This window comes from Lotus japonicus, chromosome 5, assembly GCF_012489685.1.
Source record: "Lotus japonicus ecotype B-129 chromosome 5, LjGifu_v1.2".
In the NCBI taxonomy this organism is placed as follows: Eukaryota; Viridiplantae; Streptophyta; class Magnoliopsida; order Fabales; family Fabaceae; genus Lotus; species Lotus japonicus.
This window is the reverse complement of record NC_080045.1, coordinates 60,760,746-60,788,009: the sequence shown is the minus strand read 5'-3', so window position 1 is coordinate 60,788,009 and position 27,264 is coordinate 60,760,746. Positions and strand designations below refer to the sequence as shown.

Sequence of the window (27,264 nt, the reverse complement as noted above, 5' to 3'; positions counted from 1 at the left end):
GAATGCAGTAGTGGCATTCTAATTAAATGCCAGAGTAATACCGGTTTGTTGCCAAATAGCTGCTAATTAGCTAGGAACCGGTCCTAAATTAGTGGCATTCTAATTAAATGCCAAAGTAATATCAGTTTGTTGCCAAATAGCTACTAATTAGCTAGGAAGCGGTTTTAAATTAGTGGCATTCTAATTAAATATCAAAATAAAATCAGTTTGTGGCATTTTTTGGTAAATGCCACAAATATAGTGCCACTAAAAACAAGTTTTTTTTGTAGTGAATATGCCCCCTTGAAGTAATTGCTTTGTTTAAATATAACAAAACCAATTATTTTTCCTTGGAATCACTTTTATGCACGATATCACGGCCATCAAAACTTTGACGCCATTTACTACGGTAGGTCACACCCAACAGAACAGGCCACCAATTTACTTCTGTTCATAAATGGCTTGGCCTAATAACATGACCCGTTTCAACACATAGCTATACACTTCTATTCAGCAGTGGTTCCCACATTATAACAAAAACAAATTTCGTTTTTCATTATTATTACTTTGTTCTTAATCACAAAGCAAGGTTGAATAATACAAAACAAAACGCAGTTGAATCACAAAAGATATTTTATACCTTTTTCTTAATTGTTTTGTCAATTTTCAATCAGTGAAAGAAAAATTTGTCCAAATTGCAATTGTCACCATCAGTGTAGGACCCTGAAGGCCACATGTAGAGTACCACAGTTCTAGGCAACTAGATGAGAATTAATAAATCAACACCCTAATGTTTCCGTTCTTGTTTAAACTTAGGGGTATTTTGGGCAAGTTAGAGATCTACATCGTATAAAAGAGAAAAATAAAAATAATATAGATGCTGTGAATAAAAGGGAGGGACAAACCCAGATCACAAACAAGCTGATGTAAATAAAATATAGGATAGATTAGCTTCAATGATTAAAGGTCAATGCAGGAACCATGTTAGGGCCATTTTCGTCATTTCTCATCAAGTGTGCCTAACCGCCACTGAAATCCAAAAAACACATCCTAAAGAAAAAGCAACCAAAGCTCATCTTCATCTCCATCGCAAGAAAAAGGAAAATAATAATTACAAATTTCAGGAAAAAAAAATTGGTTAAAATTTCAAAAGGAAAATGTTTACCTAATGAGTGTCGGTAGTAAAAAGTAATTGTTTAAACTCTATTAAAAATTTGATTCCTAATATTTTCAGCTTTCACCGAACCGTATTGTGTTGAAATTACGAGAGCAAATTAATATAGAAAAATTCAAAAAAAGATGAGCTACATTTTCCGGCCTTTAACTAAATATAGCTGGACAGACAAAAACCAACAATCATCTCCATCGTCTCTGCGTGCAGCTGTTCAAAAATCTCTGTATTTATTCATTATTTTATTTTATAAAATTGAATAAAACTAATAAATAGATGTCTATATATATTTTTCTGTGCCATTTTTGTTATTTATCGATCCCAGATGGGAAGTGGTGAACAATACAAAATTTTAAAAAAAAAAACAGAAGATTCCACAGCTAATAAAAGTAAGCACGTAAAAGTAAAATAATGAAAAGGGAAAAAAAATATTTTTATTACTATGAATTAAAAATTAAAATAGGTCAATAATAATAAATTCACCTCCCCGCACACAACACAACAGATAGAAAGAGAGAGATAGAGGGAGCGCTTTCACATACGATATATACACAAACTGAAACATATCCATAAAATAAAAACCCATCGAAATTCAAAGAATTCACCACCCTTATTTTTTTCTTTCTTTCTTTCTCTGTTCATATATTTTTAATTTTTCTCCTATCTATCTATCTATCTATCTATCTATCTATTTCTGCTGCTGTAATTGCTGTTTTGGAGAAGAGGAAGGCAGCATGCTGGGGGACTCAGCTGTGTTGAGTGGCGGTGGTGGTGGCTCCGGGGATGCTGCGGCGGCGGCAGCGGCAGCAGGAGGTGGAGGAGCTGAGAGGACTGCAACAAGTGGTGGTGCGGTTGGATCAAATTCAGGCGATGATGAGAGGGGGAGAATTGAAGAAGGTGAACGTAGCTTCGGCGGCAACCGGTGGCCGCGGCAAGAGACTTTAGCGCTGTTACGGATACGTTCCGACATGGACGTGGCGTTTCGAGATGCAGCTGTTAAAGGTCCCTTGTGGGAAGAAGTCTCCAGGTGAATTATCTAACATCTATTTTATGGCTTTGTCTAATCGAATTCACTTCAATTGATGTGAATTTTAAGGTTCTGGTTCTGGGATTTTTTTTAAAGTAAAAATGGAAAATTGATGTGGGATCTGGGAATTCAATTTTCATTTCTGGAAATGTATTCCACTAACTTCAATCCCATCATTTGAACTTTGCTTCCTTTTCCAGTGGTTACCTTTTGTGTTTTTTTCTTTTTTTTTAAAATCCTCCTTTTATTTTTTTGGTTCTGTTCTCTTTTGGAGCTTGAACTTGAAAACTAAAATTAAAAGAATTGAGTTGTGCACGCTCTATGATTTGGGTGTGATTTGCTTTTCTGACACTCACCTTGATTCATGTCCTCTTTTCCAAATAAGTTCCCCCCACTTGAATTGAGTAACCAAAAAGCAAGATTTTCTTCCCTCTTTACTTCGGTTACCGACTCCAATGGGAAACTAAGGTGGAAAGAGATTTCTCAAATCATCTAACTCAGGTTCATGTTTTTTTCGTGGGAGACATTTCCGTTCATCAATTCATGGAAATTGTTATAAAAAAAATTCCAATCACATCAACTTTCATATTTTAATTTCTCCCATCTCATCACTTTCAGTTACTTGATTTCTTTTAATTAATATTTACCCTTGCATCTTGAATTCATCTCATTTTTATTTTTTTTATTCTATGATGTTTATCTTACGCTCCCGATGCTTTATATCCTTTGTCTTTTAGCTGAACCTGATGAGATAAACTCTGAAATTTAATATTTATTTTTTATTTGTTTTCATTTATCTTGTTTTTGGCTACTAGGAAACTGGCTGAGCTTGGTTATCACAGAAATGCCAAGAAGTGCAAAGAGAAATTTGAGAACGTGTACAAGTACCACAAAAGAACCAAAGAAGGTAGAAGTGGGAAATCAGATGGCAAAACTTATCGTTTCTTTGATCAATTACAAGCACTTGAGAATCACCCTTCACTTCAATCACCAAACTCATCAAATTCAAGACCACTACCGCCGCCGCCACCGCAACCACCAGCACTAGTGGTAACACCTGCAGCAACAACAGTGCCAATGCCACTACCCCATGTCAGTACTGTTCCATCAACAACTACCACACCACCGAATATACCCATGCCTCAAGGCATTGCTATTTCCACCACCCCATCAATGAACCTCACCAACACCATCCCTTCATTCCCAACATCAAACCCTACAAACTTCCCTCCATCAACAGCAAACCCTTCCAACACAACCACCCCAATTTCCTTCCCTACAATTCCAATGGATCTCTTGTCCAACTCCACTTCTTCCTCCACCTCCTCCGATGAAACGCTCGAAGGGAGGCGGAAGAGGAAGCGGAAATGGAAGGACTTCTTTGAGAGACTCATGAAGGAAGTGGTTGAGAAGCAAGAGGACCTGCAGAAAAAATTCCTGGAAGCCGTAGAGAAGCGCGAACATGATAGAACCGCAAGGGAAGAAGCGTGGAGAGTGCAAGAGATGCAAAGGATCAATAGAGAGAGGGAAATTCTAGCACAAGAGAGATCCATTGCTGCTGCCAAAGATGCCGCTGTAATGTCTTTCTTACAGAAGATAGCTGAACAGCAAAATTTGGGACAAGCATTGAGTAACATTGTACAACCACCGCGGCCACCACAACCGGTAACACAACCAAGTGCAGCACCACCACCAGCACCAACGCCAGCACAAGGACAAGCACAAATTGTACAACAACAGCAACCAGTAGCACCAGTTACTCAACCTGGCCCGCCACCAACACAGACTGTGATGGCGGGCCAGGTTGGGTTGGTCCCACAACAAGGGGTGACTGGCATGGAAATTGTGAAAGCTGATAATGGGGAGAATTCCATGGGGGCGAGCTCTTCTAGGTGGCCAAAAGTGGAGGTTGAGGCATTGATAAAGCTGAGAACGAGCTTGGATTCAAAGTACCAAGAGAATGGACCTAAAGGCCCTCTTTGGGAGGAGATCTCAGCCTTAATGAGGAACCTTGGGTACAACAGGAATGCCAAGAGGTGCAAAGAAAAATGGGAGAACATCAACAAGTACTTTAAGAAAGTGAAGGAGAGCAACAAGAAGAGACCGGAAGATTCCAAGACTTGTCCCTATTTCCACCAGCTGGATGCGTTGTACAGGGAGAAGAAGAGTCAGGTGGTGGTGCGGCCGCCGGAGAGCTCGGCAGCGCCATTGATGGTGCAGCCGGAGCAGCAGTGGCCTCCTCAGCAGAAAATTACAAGGGATGTGACCATGGAAGACGCAGAGAATGACCCCATGGACCAGCATCATGAAGATGATGAAGACGATGTAGAAGATGAAGATGAAGAGGGTGAAAGTGGTGGTAGTGGTAGTGGTGGTGGGGGGGAATTATGAAATAGTGGCAAGCAAGCCTGCTGCTGCAGCAGCTGAGTAGTGTGCAAAATGGACCCAAAAGAAAATGCAGCAGCAATTAACTATCAAAAGCAGTGAGGTGGGGTCAAAGAGAGTGCAGGGGTTGTCGGAAAGTGGAGGTTGCGGTGGTTGCGGTGGCGGGTATTGGTGGTTGCGGTGGTGGTGGATGGAGAGTATGTTGTGTGTGTGAGTTTGTGGAAGAATTTGAATATACAAGTGCGGTGGAATGACACATGGACATGGGGAGATGGGGTCTGGTCAGTAAGATTATATGTTTTTCAAGTTTATAAATTTGTTTATTTTTTTTTTGGATAATAAATAAGTTCGGATCAGAGAGGAATTTAAGATAGAGAGGATTCCAAAATAATGGAGGAGTAATAAACAAAAGAGAGACCTTAATTAAGGTTGTAATTTTATTTTATTTTTTCATTTTCAAATCTTGTTTTTATGTTTATGGTGGTGTAAATGGGAGAAGATTAATTGGGGTTCGTCTTAATTTTTCTCTATTTTACAATTTTGACTTCTTGTTACTCTTCTTATTATGCTTGCTTTAATTTCCTTGACTTTTCCTTCTTATCTTTCCTTTGTCTTCCTTTTCTCTTTAATTTGCACTAACTCATTAGCCGTTTGTCAGAATAGTAGATCAGATAATTATGGGGTTTTATTTTTCTTTATGTGCTGAAAAAATGGATGTAAAACATGTTTAACATTGAACATGTGAGGGGAACAAAACAAAATTAAAGGAAGAAAAGGAAAATAATTTGTTCATATACCATGATTCCAAAGTTAAAAAATGAATTTAGAAAAAATAAAGAGTATATTATAAATAATATATGCAAATTGTTATTATAAAAACATGACATATAGTGTACGAGTTTTTAACATGTTCCACCGTAGAAGTTTGCTCATAGGTAAAAGTAGCCTTGGGGATAGTGACCCAACATTTTGCATTGTAAGAAAGGCCTTCTGAAAGCAGAAAAAACCAGCATCACACATGGAGTCATAAACCCTTGAAGGGAGGGTCCACTGGGAGGAATCTTGTGAGTTGTGAGAGTAACCTCATCACTCTGAAAAGAACCTAAATTAAAACACTAGCATGCAGATGTTGTCCCTGTCACACTGTGCACACAAGCTGATGTGTGTTTCCCTTTTAGTACTAAGAAAGAGATGAAGGTTCATCACCGTCTAAATGGGTCAACTTTTTTCTCTGCTATTAATGTGCTTTTGTCAGTCTTTCATCATCATCTAATACTCATATAAATGTACATGTTTAGAAGGAAAAAACAAATGATTGTTGTTTTTTTTAGCTTAATTGCCTCTTCTAAAGGACGTTTATCGATTGGATTAGAAGTTAATGCAATGAAGATTATGTAGTGCTTTTGGTATCTGAGATGATTTGCTATGATGGAGGAATTTCGTATGGAATAACAGACCAGGTATATTTTTCTTTCAATTTTTGTATCCAGCAGGATATGGTGGCCGGGTATCCAATTCTCCTCTTTATATATACACTTTAGTTTCATTTTTCCTGATTTGTTTTCTTTCAATTGTTGAGTTTTACTGTCCCCGATTCAAATTAACCATGCATACTGTTTATACAATTTTTACAAGCAAAGCTAGCATCATTGGGCAAGTCAATTCTCAATACACACACACACATATATATATATATATATATATATAAAATTTTATCTTTCATTCATCTTGTTTTTTTTTTTTCAGTACTTCATCTGAAGTTATATGTTAAGATGCTACGAGAAATTAAGTATGTACCACTTGAAACAATTATCCGTATACAACAAATAATAAGATAGAACACTATAACAAAATTTCTACTGAGAATTGATAAAAATATAAGCAGCATCAAATCAAGAAGATATGATTTTTACATAATATATAAAACCATAAAGAAATTAAATTGGTATAACTACTTTATAAAAATATATTTAAATGATAGGTATAGTTTTAACCCTTTATTTAATTTTGATTGAGTTCACATTCAAATTTAATTAAGATATTAATCTAATTTAGCTAGGTTCGGTCAAAGTGCGCTAGCCTAATTCACTTAAGCTGACTCACCAGAAGTTGAGAGCAAAGTACGTTAAATATAAAGTGAACTCACTTTTTAAATAAGATTATAAATTACAACCTGAACCAACCCATAGTGAGTTCGATGAGCTCATTCACTTTTATTTAAAAAATTGAAAATTCATAAAAAATTATAAAATGCAATTAGAAAATGTGAAGCAAATTATCAAAAAAAAATTCAATGTATCACAACAAAATGAATATAAAATAATGTTTCAATAATAAATGACTCAAGTTGCTGTTTTATTTAAAAAAATTATTTTACAAAGATAAATATGAAGTGGCTCACGAATTAAATCCGGTTACTTTGCTTCCAAACAAATTAGAAGAGTTGAGCCATAGAAACTCACTTAAATATGAGCTTCATTTTTCAATTCAACTCACTCACAAAGTCGATTGAGCCGAATTGATTCATGATCCAGCATAAATCATTTTAACAAATATGAAATTCCGAAAAGAAAAAAAAAACCGAAACTTGACAAGAAAATATAATTTAAAAAAATTTCCCCGACTGACATTGAGTTTATATGGTTGTTTTACGAAGAAGATTCATTCTTGAAGAAGATTCATTCTTAAATAATAGAGTAAATGAAATTAAAGTAGAAGAAAGTGTCAGAGAAGGTTTAACAGGTGGTATTATATTCGAAATTTAGGAACATTTGGCAGATGCCGGTCATGCACATGATGATGATGATGATGATGGTGATGATGGTGCATCATCGATATGGACTTTGACTTAAATTATAATGTGCATGCCCTACAGTTTTGTCTATTTTGATGAAAATGGAGCCTTAAAGATGTGGCCCACAGTATTGATTGGCCTGCATTTACCTCCCACGGATAGGAATAATTATTCTGTTACACACACCAACAGTTTCAGACATAAACGCTCCTCTCCAGTTGCACTGCACTGTCATTCATATTCATATTCATATACGTGCATGCAGAAAAGTCTTCAGACCCTATTCCTTTGTCGGACCCAAAAACAATGAATCCTCTATTAAGTGTTAATTGCCATCAATCACTGTTCACAGTAAGAAAACTTGGGGAAACTTTAGGGGGAGTTTGTTAGAGGTTTTAGAAAATGATACCCAGGAATCTTAATCCTAGGAATATTTTGATGGGAATGTTATTCCCGGGCCCGGGCATCTTCTTAAAAAGTGTTTGGTTAATAAATTTTATTCCCGGGTATGTTCTTAATAATTTCTTAATTAAAATATTTAAAAATATAAAATTTGAAGTAAAAAGAAAAGTTAGTGGGAAATAACTTCCATTCCCATGGGAATGTAAGATACCCATCCTTAAACTTGGGAATGAAGTTTGGAGAAAAACAATGTAAATAGCATGCCTGGGAATCTTTAATACCCGGGAATAATTTTTCTGAAACTTGTACCAAACATGGGAATGTTACATTCCCAACCTTACTTACCTGGGAATGTTTAAAGTTCCCTTCTACCAAACGCCCCCTTATTATCACACTTCTTCCTCTTTTTGTTGCATTTCAAATTCATTGTATTTTTTAAAATTGTGATGACAACACAGATCTCCACAGTCATATATATACACACGTGTTGTGAATAGGGCAATAGGCACGAGAGGCTTCGCAGTACACTTGGCACACGCTAACAAAATGGATTGTCATATATATGCTCGATCATGGGCCTGCTGTATATCACTCGATCCGGTCCATTAACATGTCCTCGCTTAAGACCATCAGGTTTCTTCTGATATATGAATGAGATTCAGGTTTAGAGATTGACACAATCACTATATATTCTCAGGTGAAAAATAAGCATAACTCGTTCAACCCTCCCACATATATAGACCCTACTTAATTAACAACTAGATTTAAAACAAGATTTTGCATATGTGCGAGTTGTGCGAGAAGCAATGTTTTAAAACTCGGCTCGGTCATCGACTCGGTCGAGGTACTGAGTTAATGAGTCACTGGTTCGATTGCTTGACTCGGTGTATTTTATAAAATTTTAAAAATTAATAATATTAGCTAATAAAACCAATTAATAACTTCATTTTCAAAATTTATAATTATTACCATGACACAAATACCTAATTAACTAACCAATAAGAAAGGTTTTACTACCACAAAAATATTACAAATAAGTTAAAAATATCATAAAACATAAGTTCAACACTTTAATCATAATAAAAAGCACAATAACTTATTTTAAATTATTGTTAAATAAGATATATATTAAAATAAATGACACAAATAATTATTATCAGATGCTGGTTTTAATTATTGATGAACAACAATTTATAAGGATTTTATGGTGATTATATTGTATGTATATATGCAATAAATTATATTGATATAACCAATTCAGTTACCTAGTCTAGTGGTGAGACTAACGTTGTTTAGCATTCAGGGAGTGTATACAAACCCATTCCAAGGCATTTTTAAATTTTTTTTCAAAATAAAAAGTGCTTTAGAAAAAAATGGTGACTCGTCGGTTCAACCAAAACCGGGAGAGTCACCGGTTTAATAAAAAACTCGGCTGAGCCGTCCGATTCACACCGGTTCGATAGCATATCCGATCCGTTGTGCGGCTCGGACCGATCAGGTAACCGAGTCCCGATTCAACCGGTTGGACCGGCCGGTCTGAGCCGAGTTTTAAAACTATGGCGAGAAGGATTAAAATTTCCTAAGATAACACCGAACATAAATTTTTAATTTCATGTCATAGTAGCTCTATTGAAATTTGAGAGACCAAACTCTATTGAAATTTAATAGATAGCTAAAAAATGAGGTTTACCTATATATATGAGTGCTTATAAAAAAAAAAAACCTATATATATATATATATATGAGTTATTCTAGTCATATTTTAAGTCAATGTGAGATTTTTCAACACACCTTTAAAACTCAGGATTATGCACTGGAGCGTGTAGTATGCAGAGTAATCTCTACTTTAGTAATCTCTACTTGAAGTAGAGATTACTAAAGTAGAGATTACTCTGCATACTACACGCTCCAGCCAATTCAACCAATGCAGTCAATTTCAAACCTTAACCTAAACTACAATTGGAGGCAACTTTGAGGAAAAATATATATAAATTATTATACATTGTGAACCCAAAAGAGTACTCTACGGACGTTAACGCAAAATGAGAAGAATTTATTCAATTGAGGTACTGCCAGAATTTCAATGAAGCTAGCTTTTGATCATGAAAGTGAAAAAGATGCCATTGTATACAAACTTCACAATCTTATGATATGATGAAAGCTAAACATCGGAAATGATGCTCTAAACATCTACCCAGTGGTATTAAAAATTCTTGCATTAAAATTTAGGCTTAAATATTCTAAAGCTCTTTGAAATTGTCTGCCGTACGAAAATAAGTCCCTGAATTTTTTTTTCCCGATTCTGAATCCCTGAAAAAATTTTTTAATCAGAATAAGTCCTACTCGTGTTTCCAGCCTATGTGACACAATTTTTGCTAAATTATTTATTCCACGTGATTTTTCTATTCTTTTAAATAGACATGAATCAAAAAAATAAAATTAAACATTTAAGTTTAAAATTAAACAGACCCAAAGGCCGAGCCCACAACGGGGAACACAAGTTACAATACATGAGCAGAAACACAAGTCTAGAAGGATTTTAAATTAAACACGCTGGAACAAGAAGACAGTAAGTTTATGCATTCATAATTTACAGTGTGGGCTGTGGGGCTAGACTTTAAGCCCATCAGCCCAATATACATTTTTTGTTCTTCATTTGGAAATTTAATTTCATTTTGTAGACAGTACTTTATGAGCGTTTTTTTTTTGTTAAAAAAACAAAATAGGCAACCCACGAGATGATTCAACTAGCTAACACAAAAATTGCTAGTAATACTATATTTTTAACAGTATTTTATTAATTGATTGAAATTCACGTGAGATTCATTAAAAATATAAGTCAAATGTGAACTTCAATCAATTAATGAGAATCTTAAAGAGAGTATTAAGAAGAAATATTCTTTTTACAGAGTGAATGGTAAAGGTCTATGGAAAGCGAGTAAATTTTGCTTGATCACATGGAAAGCGGGTTAATTTTGCTAAATAGCATTTCGCAAGGCGTCCATTGTAATGAGACTCATTGTCCATGTAATTGGACAATGAAAGAGGAAACAAAATAACAACATATATGAATTCATATCTGTCAAGTGAAGAGAGGTGTGTAAAAAGGGAAGAAAGTACAAAAAGAAGACGGTAATAGTACTGTCAGGAAGAAAAAAAAATTGTTGGGTGAAACTAAATATTTTTTTATCGGCAAATGTTAATAGTTAGTTGTTAGTAAGTTAGAAAATTCTTTAAAATTTTCATTTCAGGATTGGAACCCAGGACATTCCCCTCCCCAACCCTTATGTCTCCTAGCTCTTACTAAAAAAAATTGTTGGGTGAAACTAACTACTAATAAAATACAATTAATACTAAGTGGTGGAGGTTGTTAGGTTGGAGTAAAAAGCTAGTAGAACTGGTTAAAGAGTTGCATATGAAATTGTAAAGAAGAATATAAAAGTGAACGTAGCAACTCTACAAAATTGTTTGGTTGATGATACTCTAAAATCACTAGTATAGGGCCCTCACTACAAGAAACAGTTGTTTTAGCCTATATCTACCCGACGCCAACACTAATTAACATTGGTTGACTATAGTTATAATGCCCTTATTATATGGACCAATCGTAGCTTTGGATCGATCGTTGAATGAAATAAGTCACCTTCAACCTCGTCGTAACCGCTCCCACATTCGAATCCTAAACCTCTAATTTCTCTCTTCCTCCTTGGGACAGCCTTCAGCAGTGAAATTGTCCCCTCTATTGCACCGTGCTCGAATCTTATCTTCCATCACGTCATGCTCTTCATCCCCTTGTCGCACCATGATCTCCTCCTCGGACGCCTAAGTATGGGTCCTTCTACTCTGTGAACACCATTCTCATCGTTGTCACATGGGTCACCTTTATTATTGCTGTCACAATTGCGCCCTGTGCAGCACTGTAAACACTAGCCATCACATCTCACCTTCTCCAAGTACTCAATCGAGCAACTTAGACAATAATACAGCTTAATTTCATGCCCTAAATCCAACTCAATTTTTTAGGGGTATAATAGTAGTTTATTAGCTTTCTTGAAGTATTAGAAAACTCTATTTGACATAAAAAAAAAACCTCTAAAATTAATGTTTGTTTTTTAAAAGCTTAATCCATATTCTTGCTCAATGTATGGTCGCAACAAAACTAGAATAGAGATATAGTGCTCAAAGGAATATTTGAAGGCAGAGTGGAGCCGATAGAGGAAGTTGACTACCTAGGTGTGTATTTGAATTTGAAATATGTCATGACCCACAAAAGAAGCCCAACCATGCCCACAAATTGGATGCCAAAAAATCAGCTTCACATAAATTAATGTGGTGCATTCTACGATCCAATCATAATAAAAGTAGTAATTGGAAATGAAAAGGGTGTAGGGAATGCTCAGCATATATATGCTTCCATCTCTTATTCGCGAACAATATATATTTCCTAATTTCTTTCATATAGTTTGTATTCATCCTGTGATCGTAAATTTAGGTGTTATTTTTCACCGTAATCAAACAGATAATTTTCATTTCTTTGACTGTGCTTACAAGTTACAACCATGTACCAGTTTGCAAGTTTGTCCTATGGAATAGTTCGCTTCTCAAGTCATTTTCTGGTTTTCTTAGTCAAACTAATGAAATTTTTATTTTGATTTATATGCAATTTCACATTTTGTAAAGAAAAATGAGAGGTTTCCGTATGAATTGGACCATAGATTTGTCCGAATAGCCCGAGCTAAAATGTGGGTTGAATTAGTAAAATTAAAGTCCAATTTAAACTTGACTCAACTCAGTGTCGATTTGAAATTAGAAGACCCAACATAGTTGACCTATTTTTTATGTATTTAAATTTTGATTCAGTTTGACCAAAAAAAAAAATTTGATTCAATATTTACAAAAAAATTATTTATTCAATATAAAACCATGTTAAAATAAGTAGTAAAAGGAAACAAATGATTATAACCATGTCTGTTTTCATATAGAACCCAGAAAGCAGAATCTTCTCATGTATATATAAAGTAATTAAACAAAAAAAAAGCTTCACCTTCTTGATAGGTTAAAACTCTGTTAATCACCTCAAAATTAATCAAGAATGCCAAATTGTTAGAGTATGTTCAAAAGGATTTATAAACTTCTAAAGTTTAGAATCTGAAAACAGTTTTCAGAATAAGCTTCTGAAATTTCTTGAATAGTTTTGTGAAAGTCTTCTGAATTAGAAATCAATACAAAATGGTTAAAATGATCATTAGAAATTGACCTCACTGACATTTGATCAAACATACAGAACATCCTGGTATAGAATATGCATATAAGCTTATTGTTGAAGTTGAACAAGAGTTTAACTATGACTCTGATAACTATATCTATTGAATATTCAAATCATATCACCACCTACTATTTGAAAAAGACCTTAATGAATTTTATAAAGAAATGTTGTTGAAATTATCTCCAAGATGAAGTCAAAGGTTTCCTTACAACCAGCAAGGTAGCAAGACTCCCTGGAAGGTGCCTATAGTCTTTGGATGCAGAGCAGAGTTCAGGACCACAACAATGATAGCACGAATGGGTTTGACATAAACAATGCTTGGAACAAACTTATTTTTTAAAATAATCTAATAAATATATCAATTAATAAGGAAATAATCTCAGCCAAGAAGAGTGAAAATTCTTATTCATTTGAGGTATAGGCTTTTTCTGAAAGGTTTGATGTCATTTTTTGGATTCCTTGAATCAACTGATTTAACCTCGCACATAGATTCTTTGGTGCGGTATTATTAGAGAAATTATTACTGGTTTGATGATCATTAAGGGAAACGTTATGGTTCAGGTTTTGTCTCATCCATTATGTGGTTTTGCTTGTCTATGCCGGGTTTGTGACCTCGAGTCTCGTAGTTGGATATGGGTGTTTTGAGACATGAGATATGTGAAATCCGATAATTACAGAACCCTCCAAGTCCTTAAGCATTTAACTTTATTGACTTGAGGTAGATGCGATTGGATATTTGATTCGAGATATGAGAAACCACATAAGTACACAACCCTCTAAACCATTAAACATTTAGCTTTATGAACTAGAGAGGATTTGAGTTTGGATTTTTGAGACTCAAATATATGTACAATTTGATTTGAATAATCTCAAGTATTATTTAGTAGATTTGTTCAGAGAAAAACCTAAGATGTCAACTCTATAGGTCCCCTGTAAGACCTATGCATTTTAGCTAAAAGCTTTGTCAAATTTGAAGTGGTTCCAGAAATTATGGGTTCAATCATCACTTTTGAAAGAAAGTCAAATTAACAAAGGATATGTTCCCACTAAGGATGCACTACAGGAACAGTCACCAAAACGATTTTAATATAAAACAAATGGATTAACTTTAAGCTGTTGTTGTTATACATTTAAACACTCAAATGTTCAAAGATGATTCAATTTTAATTAGCTAATCAACAATTGACTAAAACCAAAAAGATAAGCACGCGCGCGCATGACTTTGAGTTTGACATATATACACATATATTTTTTTCACAAATTGGACAAGATTGAAAGTAGAAGCATCAGGCCCAAATTAAAATCAGATGCTCTATGCCAGAGCCACAAGGTATAATATTAATATGGATAAATAAATATAGTTAGTGGTCCAAACTGTGATATGATTATCTCCAAGAGACCAAATTGGGGTCTGTGTCCAGGTTTATTTTTGGCAGAATGTGATAATCGCTTTACAAAACTAGAGAAAAGACACTGTGTCCCTGTCATTAACTTTAGCTATCATCATTGGTCACTAAGTAATCTTTTTAAAGGTCACAAGATCGTTGCTTTATCAAGTAATCTGTGAAAATCAATGCTTAATAAAAAAGAATATGAACACTTAAGGGAGTTGGGGCAATAAAACTAATCAAGACTGTGGGATTTATAAATAAGCAAGGATCACATTTAATAAAGTATGTCTCAATTATGTGAAAACGACAACTGTTATCATATTATTTTCATAATAATGAAGATATATATGTCTTGATTAATCAATTACCGCAACTTCATTTTATTATTACCAATTTATTTATCAAAATGATATATCAACAATGACATTTCACTATTTATTTTTGGGTTGTCTAAATGACCCATAGTGAAAATTTGGTTAAATAACCCATGTTCTATGTGAACCAATCACATTTAAGATAAATTTGTTGAATTTTTTATATTTTATTTATAATTTATTTAGGATTAAATATGTTTTTGTCCCTCACTTATACGCATAAATATAAAATGGTACCCGAAAATAAACACAAAAGTTTTAATCCTTGAAATTTTTTATTTAATTTAAAATGGTCCTTAAAATGTCATAAAATGTACGTAACAATTTCAGTCCCTTCAAAATTTCTTCCATCAAATTTAGTCTTCTTTCCTTCATAATTATTTCATGAGGAGAGATTTATTGACTCTAGGAGTGACGAACACACTGTCACGGGTGCGTGTCAAAGTATTTTTGCTTTGAATGCAGTACAAGGTGATGAACACCAGGATCGTTCTCACAAGGACTTGATAGATTATTAATTGATATTAGAGTAAAACAAAAGCAAATAAAAAGAGGGTTTTTTTGATTGATTTGGTAGAAGGTAACAAGCAATAATTAAATAGATTAAGCAGAAGAAAGAAAGTGTTAGTCATCGGATTATAACATTCAAGTGGAACAAACCTTCATTGGTTACAAAAGATTAATTCTTCCTTATCAATTCCCTAATTCGTGAGAACTAATTAACTAAGCGGAAATTAATTCACAGTTTCCTAAACTAAGCGATTAAGAAACAGTTACGAACTAACATGAACTAAGCGAACATGCATCAACTCTTATTCCTAAACCTAAGGAATTAAGCAAACCCTAGATCAGAAATAGAGATGAAAAGAATTAATAAAGAAAGAAATTTGCATTAAGAACAGAACCTCAAGTTTGCAAACACAAGAATATTAAAAATCCTAAGACTAACTATGGAGTTTAGCAACTCATACTAGAAAAGATGGAGAGAGATATTAGGAGAAGGTGGAGGAGGTGATGGTGAGATGTGGTGAGGTGATGAGGTGGTGGTGTCTAACAAAAGCCTAAACTCACTTATTTATACTAATAAATAAACTTGTTCATCAAGTAACAATCTTTGTTATCTAAATCTTTTCTAAATCTTCACAAAATCGGGCCCAAATAAAGGAGTAAGCTGCTGAACAATCAGGCATTCGTGAGTCCCACAAGAAGTCTGAATCTTCAATTGAGGTAAACATGAGAGTTGTATCTCTTTAAGTCAGCTTCGCGGGCCTTCAATCGGATCCTAATTCGGAGTTCTGTAGCCCAAGATATGATCATTTTAGTGCAGACTGTTCCAGACTCGCAGGATTAGTGACAGTAACTTTGCAAGACAATTATTACCAAGTTAGAGGCTGATTCTCAAATTGTGCTGAACATGAAAGTTGCAGGGCTTCGAGTTAGCTTTCCAACGACATATTATGGGCCTCATTTCGATATTGCTAGCTCCAGATTCAACCTGTTCTAGCAAAACAGTCACAGAAACTAAAAGTGTAGAATTAAGCACTTTTCCATGAATAATCCAAATAAGCACTAATGGTCAAAACATGGCTAAGTCATAACAATTAAGCACAAAAATGTATATAATGAAGCTTAGAAAGACACACGTAAAGTGCATCAATTATGCGCTTATCAAGGAGTAAGTTAAAGAATATGTACTCCCAATGTGGATGAGATTATTACCCTAAACTCTCACATGACTCCTTCCATCTGTTTCCCAGGTTTGCCATAAAACAATGGAACATCAGAACATGGAACAGAGCAATCGAGCAAGTGGGTCTCGTTCGTTTTTTATATATATTATTTTGTGCTATCTTCACAAAACATGAACTGGGCATATCAGAAATTGAGCACGGTGCGGGGCTGCAAGCTTGATAAAAGGGATCTTAATCTTGTTATCATATAAACTGATGGAAACATGGCTGAAAAATTAAATAAACAGAGGAAATGGACCATTGTCTTGAAAAAAATTATCGCAAAACAAGGGGGAAGGGCTTCATTACATATTTTTTATTGAAGGAAAACCTATCTGTATATGAAATTGCCATAACCCTAATCATTGATCTTAAGTCTTAACATACTCAAACAAGATGGTCTGATGGTGTGAGTGACTCCTTATAAGAAGAGCAAGGGTTTGTGATCCGTCAATAGGTGAGGCTTCAGATTGAGGTAGGGAAAATATGGATGGATTGGTGAGAGTGGAAAAGCAGGATTCGGCAATGAGTGAACGAGGAAACGAGAATACGTGAATTGGTGAGCCTCAATGTTTATTGTACAAGAAGAAGTCCACGTTTCCATTTTTGCATATGGTACAGGACAGTGACGGATCCAGAAATTTTATGTAGTGAGGGCAATTTATACATATAAATTCGTAATAAAAAAATTAACCTATTCTAGTAGAAGTCAGGACATTTTTTACCAAATGAGACATAAGTGAAGGCATATTTTACCAAATGTGTCATAAAAACCACATACTTTTACTACTCAAGTGAGTACATTTAGCAATGTGGAACACAAGTGAGGGCATTTAGCAATGTGGAATATAAGTTAGGGCAATTTTTATCAAAGGAATCATAAAAAATCACATACTTTTACTACTCAAATTTTTTTCTAATGTATTTTTTCATATTTAAGTGAGGGCATTTGCCCTCATACTCTACTACATAGATCTGTCTCTGGTACAGGAAGCCATTTTTTGGTCCCTACGCAGGTAACATGAATTCATAAAACATAAAATCCATTTGCCAAATTCATTATTCTATATTTGAATTTGGAGAACACAACAACATGAAACCAAGTGATGAGCTGAGAATCTCATGGCTGTGTTCATTGAGTTTTGGGATGAGATATAAAGTTCTAGGTTTTGAAATGATTATGAAGGGAGAAGGAAAAAATTTAATGGAAGAAATTTTGGAGGGACTGAAATAGATGTGAAAAATAATTAAAAGGACTAAAATCTTTGTGTTTTTTTAAGGTACCATTTAGATTCATTTGTATAAATTAGGGACCAAAAACATATTTAATCATAAATAAATTAATAAATAAAATATAAAAAATCAATTAATTTATCTTAAATGTGATTGGTCCACCTAAACAATGGGTTATTTAACCCAAATTTCAACATGAGTCATTTAGACAACCCCTTTATTTTTAAATGTTTTTCGTAAAATATTTCATTATATGAACTATCTCAAACAATTGACTATCTCAAAAATGTGTTAATGTGTAATGGTCATATGAATGATTTTGTATTTTTATTTTTAATACGCTTCCTCATGAAAAAGTTCATTTGGGTGTGAAGCGTGGACAATGCACATGTCCATACTATGTGCTGATATTCAACTTTTTATTTGAAGAATAAAGAGCTGCAATGATCAAATTTTAAATTACTTGGTTAAAGAGGACCCTGATACCATGTCCAAAGAGATGAAATGCAAAGAAGAGAGAAGAAGAAGAGGTAAAAGAAGGGAAACAAAAGTGCGCTATAATTTACAGTGTGAATAATTGTGTTAGGGAAGTGGAAGTGCGGTAAGAAATAATCTAAATTACATTTTATTGAATTCAAAGGTACACAAGCATGAGAGGAAGAGGGGGTGACGTTGTAGGCTAATAAATTTCTTGATAGACCAAAATTGTCAAATTATAATAAGTGAGAGACAAAAAATGCTAATAAGCAAAAAAATAATATAAATTATGAATAACTACCCTTAAAACAAAGTACATTTAGCCAACATAAACAAATGAATCAGGGAGTTGACTCCCTATTATAGCTTTAAAACAGTAAAAAAATGTTCAAAAATTTTAATAAATACAAAAATATTAAACTTAGGAAGTAAAGAAATTAATCAATACAACAAGCCTACTCGCCTGCCCTACTATTAACTAGGGTTGGCAACGTGCTCGTGGGTGCGAGTTTGGCCCACACCCAAACACAAATCTAATATGGGTGCAAAAGTTAAACCCAAACTAAAACTCTTGAGTTTCGGATTACCCAAACCCAAAACCTGACCCGGAAGCAAGATGTACATAAAAGAACAACATAAACAAATGAACCGGGGAGTTGACTCCCTATTATAGCTTTAAAACAGTAAAAAAATGTTCAAAAATATTAATAAATACAAAAATATTAAACCTAGGAAGTAAAGAAATTAATCAATACAACAAGCCTACTCGCCTGCCCTACTATCAACTAGGGTTGGCAACGTGCCCGTAGGTGCGGGTTTGGCCCACACCCAAACACAAATATAATATGGGTGTAAAAGTTAAACCCAAACTAAAACTCTTGAGTTTCAGATTACCCAAACCCAAAACCTGACCCGGAAGCAACATGTACATAAAAGAACAACATGAATATAAATTGATTAAACCTCATCATTTTTTCAATACAAAGAAAAAAATATAGTTCATGAACATAAGCTGAGAAACAAGATAATTCATGGATTTATAAACATCCTAATTCTAAATGTCTAATTAAACTTCATTCTTCAATATTCTTCCAATTATGCACATATATAGTTGAGAACGGAGTTTTTTTTTCGTTAAAGAAAACTCTAATTAGTAACTTTAATAATATATGTAAGGACTGGTAATTACATGCATAAAATTTCAGGTTTGGGTTCGAGTTTAATCATTGCCACACCCGAACCTAAACATGTTTTAAAATTCGGGCAAAACCCAAACTCAATCTCAAACCCAAAGTGGGTGTCACCCGAAATTTTGAATTGAGCTCGGGTCGGACACCGCAAATGTGAGTTTTTCTGCTATCTCTACCGTCAACCCGCTCCTTAGTAAGTTAGGCAAGGCAATGAACACAAATTGGTGGGTTTGGAAACCCAACCCACCCCATGTTAACGGGTTGATGACCCGATGACTACAATCTATTTTGTCATCCTATGCATAAATTCCTCTAGCCACTGAAATTACATTGTCAAGGAAGAAATGAAATGATCAAAATGATTTACTTATTCTTTGTTTGTTCCTTATGAGTTACGGTGATTAATATTTTCAACCTCCCCCACGAGTGCAATAATGAACTTGGCGATCTAGAGAATCCCAATATACATAATTGAGGCACAAAAGTCAAGACAGAGAGAAATAGAATATTGTAATTGAATGGCTTAATTTTGATAGCACATGAGTGATCATAAGATTCCTTTTTATGAAACCTGAACAGGATGGCTCTTAAAAAGTTGTCATGTTGTGGCAACTAGCTAGCTGGGAAGAAAATAAGACTGGAGCTAAGGTGTTATGTTGACACTATTTTGGTAATATAAAACAGGCAGTGTAATTTAATTTCTTACATGAATTATTCCTTCAAATTAATTAAACCCTCGTTCTTTTTTTAATGAAGATCTGAAGTCTGAACCATTTTAATTTCTTAATGTATAAACAATAAATAAATGTAACTTGGACAGCATTGTCATGATAAAAGACACCTGACAAAGCTAATCCCAAATTTAATATACACTGTATTTCCTGTCACTGAACCACTTTCCCTTTCAACAAACTCAACACTTCCTCTATGACAGCATTACACATGATCAGTAGCGACATCCATATATATTCTGAATTCTTCCAAGCTGTAAAGTCAATGGTGAAAAATTACTATTTAAGTGTATGTGTGGATATACCCATTGCTACTAGTGATAACGACTAAAAAGTAAACGGAACTCAACTGATGAATTAAGATTAATGTGTTTTGATTGACTCTACTTGTATTCAATCATACACTAAGCTATTTCACACACAATTAGTAAATTAAAACTTGCAAGAAAATGAAATTCAAACACAAACAGAAACAGAATGCTAGTACCATATAATGGAACTGAAAGGAAAATTACAAGACTTGCAAGTGACTCCTTTTTATTTTATTTTTTAAATCCTTTGGGACCTCTTTCTCTGTCATCATATTCAATTTGTACACTTTACACATAAATTTATTCAACTAAAACACATGTATACCCCCACTAGTTAAGATGCTTTGCTGGCCCATGTGAACTGTTCTCAAGTGTTTAAATCTCTGATCCCAGTTTCATGACGGCTTGAATCTGACCCACAACTCCAATGATCTACTTTCAAGCTGGCCCATCAACAGAAAGCTGTGTCAGATAGGTACATTGTGCAGCACCAGCACCAGATGGGCATGCTTTTATAAGCCTCATCATAATTGAAGAATTGAACTTTTATGCTGCAGGCGTTTGTGCCATGAATTCAATGACTCTCTGAATATCATATCAGTTGACTTGAATGCAATATGAAAAAAAATTTATCCGGTTCAGAAAACAAGTTTCATATGCTTTTATCTTAAAGTGAATGCTAACATGTATGTTCAGAGTTCAGACATTTGCAAAGTTGTAATACTCAAATGAAAGAAAAAAAATTTAAAAATCCAAGAAAACTCCACCATCCAATCAGAAACTTCCTTATCTTGTCTCATTCAACGGTGTCCACAGAAGAAAGTTTATTTGTCACAATCTCATAACGGTTCCCTCCTCCATCTTCTTCCATGCTATCTCCTTCTCCTTCTTCTTCATCATAATCTTCCTCTTCTTCTTCCTGCTCTCTTTCTTTTGTTTCATCATTCTTCTTAACCGATTCTTCATACTGAGGGGGAGGCCTCCACTGCTGCTCCGGCTGCACCATCAATGGCTCCATCATCTCATTGGTCCTCATGTTGTGGATTGAAGCACCAAATAGGTTCTGTGTTTTGCTCTTTTCCTTGTAGAGGGCTTCAAGTTCGTGAAAATAGGGACATGTCTTGCTATCTTCACGCCTCTGCTTGTTGCTTTCTTTGACCTTCTTGAAGTACTTGTTGATGTTCTCCCACTTCTCCTTGCACCTCTTGGCATTCCTGTTGTACCCAATCCTCTGCATCGCCGCTGATATCTCTTCCCACAATGGAGCTTTTGGTCCATTTTCTTGATACTTGGCTTCAAGACTTGTCCTTATCTTGATGAGAGCATGAACTTCAGCTTTTGGCCACCTAGAAGAGCTTAGTGGAGTGCCATTGTTATGACCATTGCTCATGCTTTGGATTTCCATGTTGTTGTTTGAAGCCAATGGATGTGGAACTAGCTGTTGCTGGTGAGGTTGTTGTGGTGGCTGTGGTTTTGATACTGGTGGCGGCAACACTAGTGGTTGTGGTTGTTGCTGTTGTGGTTGCAGTTGCAGATGCAATTGTGGCAGTTGCTGTGATTGTTGCGGTTGCGATTGTGGCTGCGGTGTTTGTGGGAGAAAGTTGGCCCCTGCAGGCTGTGTTATCGGGCTCTGCTGACCTGATAACTTTTGCAAAAATGCAATGACCGCTGCATTTTTTGCAGCCGCTGTTGATCTTTCTTGAACAAGAAGGTCATGTTCTCTATTGATCCTTGCCATTTCTTGCGCCCTCCAAGCTTCTTGCTGCGCGATTTGTTCTCTCTCACGCTTGTCTATGGCTTCCAGGAACCTCTTCTGCATTTCTTCTTGCTTGGACAAGACCTGCCTCGTGAGCCTCCTGAAGTAGTCCTTCCATTTTCTCTTCTTCCTGTACTTCTCTTCCAGGTCTTCATCGGAGGCTGTAGAAGAAGAGGTGGAGTTGGATGAGGAGAAAAGGTTCATATTGGGCAAAGAATATGGAACATTATTGTTGTTGGTGGGAGTGGTGGCGGCGGCAGTGGCAGCTTGTGATGTGTTTCTAGGGTTGGCTACTACTGTTGGACAGGTTATGGTTGTGGTGGTAGCAGCATTGGTTGTGGTGGTAACAGCATTTGTTGGTGGTTGTGGTGGGGAAATTATTGTAGGAGGAAGGTTTGTGGATGGAACAGTTGTGGTGACATGAGAGACTGTTGTACCATCACTAGGCCTTGTTGGCAAACTAGGTTGTGGAGTTGGTGGTTGCGGTTGCAGTTGCGGTTGTGGAGGGTAAGAGAGTGAGAATTGTTTCTCTAGGGCTTGTAACTGATCAAAGAATCTATAAGTTTTTCCTTCTGGTTTGGCACTTCTACTCTCTTTGGTTCTTTTGTGGTACTTGTACACATTCTCAAACTTCTCCTTGCACTTCTTTGCGCTTCTGTGATAACCCAATCCTGCTAGTTTCCTATGAAATATAAAGAGAATGAGATAATGATCAGATTTTATTATCATATCTCCATTGAAAATTGCAAATTTAATGAAGAAGCTAAGGGTAAAAATTTAGACGAGGACAAATAGTAATAATATGCATAGCACCGTACTAAATAAATAAAAACACACGAAGGTAGTTCATACCTAAAAGTGTGAACATTAAATAATACACAAAAACTGATTGAATGGAAGGATGAAACCGAGAAAGAAGGTAATCTAAACAAAATTTTGAAGAAAATTATTCATTTCAACTGTATATGAATGAATTCATCGTGTGCGCGTGCGCGTGTTGTGTATTGCTTCGATGGATATGGTTAATGACATAAAATTGAGATAGATAAGAGAATTTGAATGACATGAGCAATCTCTTATCACTAAAAATCCAAGATGACAATGAATTATTCTCACATCAGGAATAAGAGATGGTAACAACCCCTCCCCACACACACACACACACACACAAAATAATTAAATTTTTTTGGAGTTTTTATTTATTATATGACTGGTGACTGAAAATTCAATCAGAAACTGATTGGTTTGAAAATTCACAAATAGATCTTCATGCATGATCCAGAAGAAGCTATGATGTAGGTTATTTCAAAAACAAGAAGAAGAAAAAAAATGGCGCATAGAGAAACATGAAGAAGCTGACACACCAAAAAATAATAATATGTATGTATATATAAAAAGATATGATTTATGATTTAAATCAAAATGAAAGAATATATATATATGTACCTTGAAACTTCTTCCCAGAGTGGACCCTTAAGACTTGAATCACGAAACACAGCATCCATATCCGACCTTATCTTCAAGAGAGCCAACGTCTCTTGCCGGGGCCACCGGCTTCCACCGCTACCGATCTTGTCACCACCATCTTCATCTAACTCTCCACCACCACTGCCTTCTCTTCCTTTCTCCTCACCGCCGTTAGCGCCATCCTGTGGTGGCAGCGGCAGCGGCAGCGGCATGGAGGTGTCCAACACTGATTCTTGTTCTCCCAGCTGCATCATATAGCTAGCTAGAGAGATATATGTCCCTACCTAGCTAATAAGCAATTACAGCTTGAGAAGAAGAAAAAATGAGAAACAATGGGAAGAAAGAAACAGTAGTATACACAACTCAAAGGGTTTTTATTGAGATGCTTGGCAGTGGTGAATAATAATAATTGATAATAAAAATAATGTAATTGTTTAATTTTAGGTGGTGGGATCTGTCAATTTCATCATAGAAAATTGGAAACATTATGCTTTGATTAGGCTGCGGTTAACTTTTCCTTTTCTGTGTGTGTGTGTGTAATTATTAGTATTAATGTTGTTGTTATTTTATGTATTTATGATTGATTAGGGGTATGGAATCTTCGATTATTTTTTATTTTTTATGGTATTTGATTGAAGAAAAATAAAAAAAGAGAGACAAGGATGAGTCGCTATGGGTGTCGCATACGTAAGTGCTGGAAAAAGAAAAAGAGGAAAAAATATTAAAGGGATAAATATTTACAGCAAAGAGATATATATCCTTTAAAGGGAAAATAATGATAGGGAATATAATATAATAAAAATGGAAAAACTAATAAAATATATGCATTGATGACAGAGTAAATATTTTGTTGACCAATCAAGATGAATCATGTCAAAATATTTATTACATTTTAAGTGCAAATAATTATTTATAATAATAATAATAATGCAATAATATTTTTTACTTGTATATTAGATAAATATTTTTGAAAAATCACCGAAGTAGTGGGAACAGCCTGCGGATAGCGACGATGGAGATAATAAGTTGGCCCATATGTAGGTCAGCTTTGCTTATTGGGGGCTTTTGGATTTCTGTGGCAAGGGGAAATTTAGAATTACCACATTGCCCTTGAGATTGATATCATTGACCTTTTGTTAATCATGGAACTCTCAATATACCAAGTTTTCTCTAACAATAACAATGGAATAATGACCTTAATTAATTAACCTTCATTGGATGCTTTCAATTATCATTACGTGCTTACCCATATATCCCCCATAATTAATGCCTTTGAAATTGAATTAAAATAATTCTTTTTTTGTTCAGAATTAAAATATTTCTTTTTTATTCAAAATTAAAATATTTCCAAACCTTTTTTGACAAAAAAATATTTCTAAAACTAGAATTCATAATAGAAAATCAAAAAATAGATATATGATTAAAAACATTATTGCAAATCTATAATAGTATATCTCTTATATTTTTTCTTTCAAAATAAAATATCTCTTATAGTTTTCATTTAATTTGAAAACTTTACTAATTAAAACGAACCTATATTTTTTCAATATATATATATATAATATAATGTAATATATATATATATTATCTTACATATGTTTTCTCTTTAATTTTAATTAGTTTAACAACTTGCCTTTCATTTCAAAAAAAAAAAACTTGCATTATAAGGTTATATTTTGAAATTAATTTTTAATCTATTTTATAATTTTCACAAATACATTGACTGAGTTAATTTTGATTAGTCAATATTTCTAAAAATCAAGATCATAATTTTTTTTCATATGAATGACTTAATGATGATATATCATTTTATTTTATTGTAATAATTATTGATAATATCATTACTATTTTCACTATATTTTATCATGATAATAATACAATATCATTAATTATTATTTTATTGCTATTAATTGTAAGGGAAAGATCATAAATTTTTTTCATACGAATGACTTAATGATGATATATCATTTTTTATTGTAATAAATATTGATAATATTATTACTATTTTCACAATATTTTATCATGATCGTAATAATAATACAAATATACAATATCATTAATTTTTTATATATCTCTAGGTAATCATTTTTTTTTTTGAAAATGAAATGTATATTATTATAAAAACCAGAGCCAAAAACACTCTAGGCATAAGCCAAGGACAATCTGAAATAACAGAACCAAAAGCAACAAATATCTCTAGGTAATCATGAAGCCACGTGGGTGAATGTGAAATACCTTTGACAAAATTAAATTTGAAGTTAGTTAAGAAAAATGCTAATTTAATCTAGCTGATTGATAACGTTGAATTAATTATCGTTTTTATAAGATGTGAATTAATGATTTATGGTTAGAAAGATCATAGATGTAGGTCACTTTATTACGGCAAAGACCATTTATGAACGGAAGTAACGGGTGACAATTTCAGTTAGCTTCGACCTAACATAATAAATAGAATGAATTTTTTGATAGCTAAATAAAAATCTTCTAACTCCACATGTTTCACCAATCATTTAAGTTTTTTATTAGGGACCATTCGAAACGACGACGTCGTGCACAATGAGGTGACTGGCCAATATTGAATATCACTAATTTTATAGAGTTATTGAGTCAATTCTTCCCTTTTCTCCATCAATGTAAATAAATGTTCTAAAAAGATGAAGTAAAATAAAAGGTGATAAAGTGGGCTTTATTTTTCTTATATTTCGTATTTTTTGGATCTAACTATCAAAGAGTTCCATTAACTTGCAATGACCCCACAACGTGCTTCAACGTGGTGGGCTTTATGAGCCAATGTCATTTTATTTATCTTTTACCGGGAAAAAAGATAATATCATATATCTTCGAGTTTAATTTCTATGCACCGACGATGTAAAGTTTTTTTACACCGTCAACCAATCAGATTTTAAGGATGTGAGAAAATCTCTTTTTTTATTCAATTTCATTAATTGACGTGGCACATCCTTGAAATCTGATTGGTTGACGGTGTAAAAAAACTTTACACCGTCGGTGCATCATCCTTTTTCTCTAAATCTTTGAAAATTTTGAAATCAACTTGAAATGACCGCTTGTTTAGTTACTCTTTTTTTTTTTGTGAATCTTTCAAATAAAAAGATAAACTACATTAATCCAGCGCAGCAAGGCCGGTGAAAAACTAAAAGTAGTTGAACTCAATTCAAAGGGGGCAAAGACCACTGCTGGAAGGAAACTGAAAATGCAAACCCAACGAGGTAGCGCGCTTATCATGACACGTATTAGCCTATATTTAGATATGTGAGAAGGAAACACGCCATTGACCAGTAGAATTATCAACAATCTCTCCAACATAACTTTCTAGTGTGAAGACAAAGCAGGGAACTCCAACATCCTAATAGCTAACCTACGAAGTCACTCTCACAAACGACATGTTTGTTGATAGCCCAAATCGAAGTTAAAAGAAGACCATGCTTGATGGCCAAAAGCCCAACAAAGAGCAAAAATCCCATGGCGGAACCTGAAAATCCACCCAACCAAGTGGCCAATGGCGGAGCCACGGGATGGGCTTTTATATATATATATATATATATATATATATATATATATA

General features: G+C 34.4%; 1 protein-coding gene and 1 pseudogene across 1 annotated transcript; one reads left to right on the top strand and one right to left on the bottom strand.

The window, feature by feature from the left end:
* Positions 1-1,671: 1,671 nt before the first annotated feature.
* On the top strand, positions 1,672-5,082 carry LOC130716995 (trihelix transcription factor DF1-like; annotated as a pseudogene).
* A 16,016-nt stretch (positions 5,083-21,098) lies between these two features.
* On the bottom strand, positions 21,099-24,042 carry LOC130716906 (trihelix transcription factor DF1-like). Its single transcript, XM_057566944.1, has 2 exons — positions 23,664-24,042; positions 21,099-22,899 (listed from the first exon to the last, which is right to left on the bottom strand). The coding sequence occupies exons 1-2, from the start codon at positions 23,936-23,938 to the stop codon at positions 21,258-21,260; spliced, it is 1,917 nt and encodes a 638-aa protein (XP_057422927.1). The 5' UTR covers positions 23,939-24,042; the 3' UTR covers positions 21,099-21,257.
* Positions 24,043-27,264: the final 3,222 nt, after the last annotated feature.

What these genes read in the sequence shown, in the direction of transcription:
- LOC130716906 (XM_057566944.1), bottom strand. Translation starts at nt 23,938, where the DNA reads ATGATGCAGCTGGGAGAACAAGAATCAGTGTTGGACACCTCCATGCCG. An exon ending in CTCTGGGAAGAAGTTTCAAG is followed by an intron (nt 22,900 to 23,663) that starts GTACATATATAT and finishes TATATTTCATAG; the next exon opens with GAAACTAGCAGGATTGGGTT.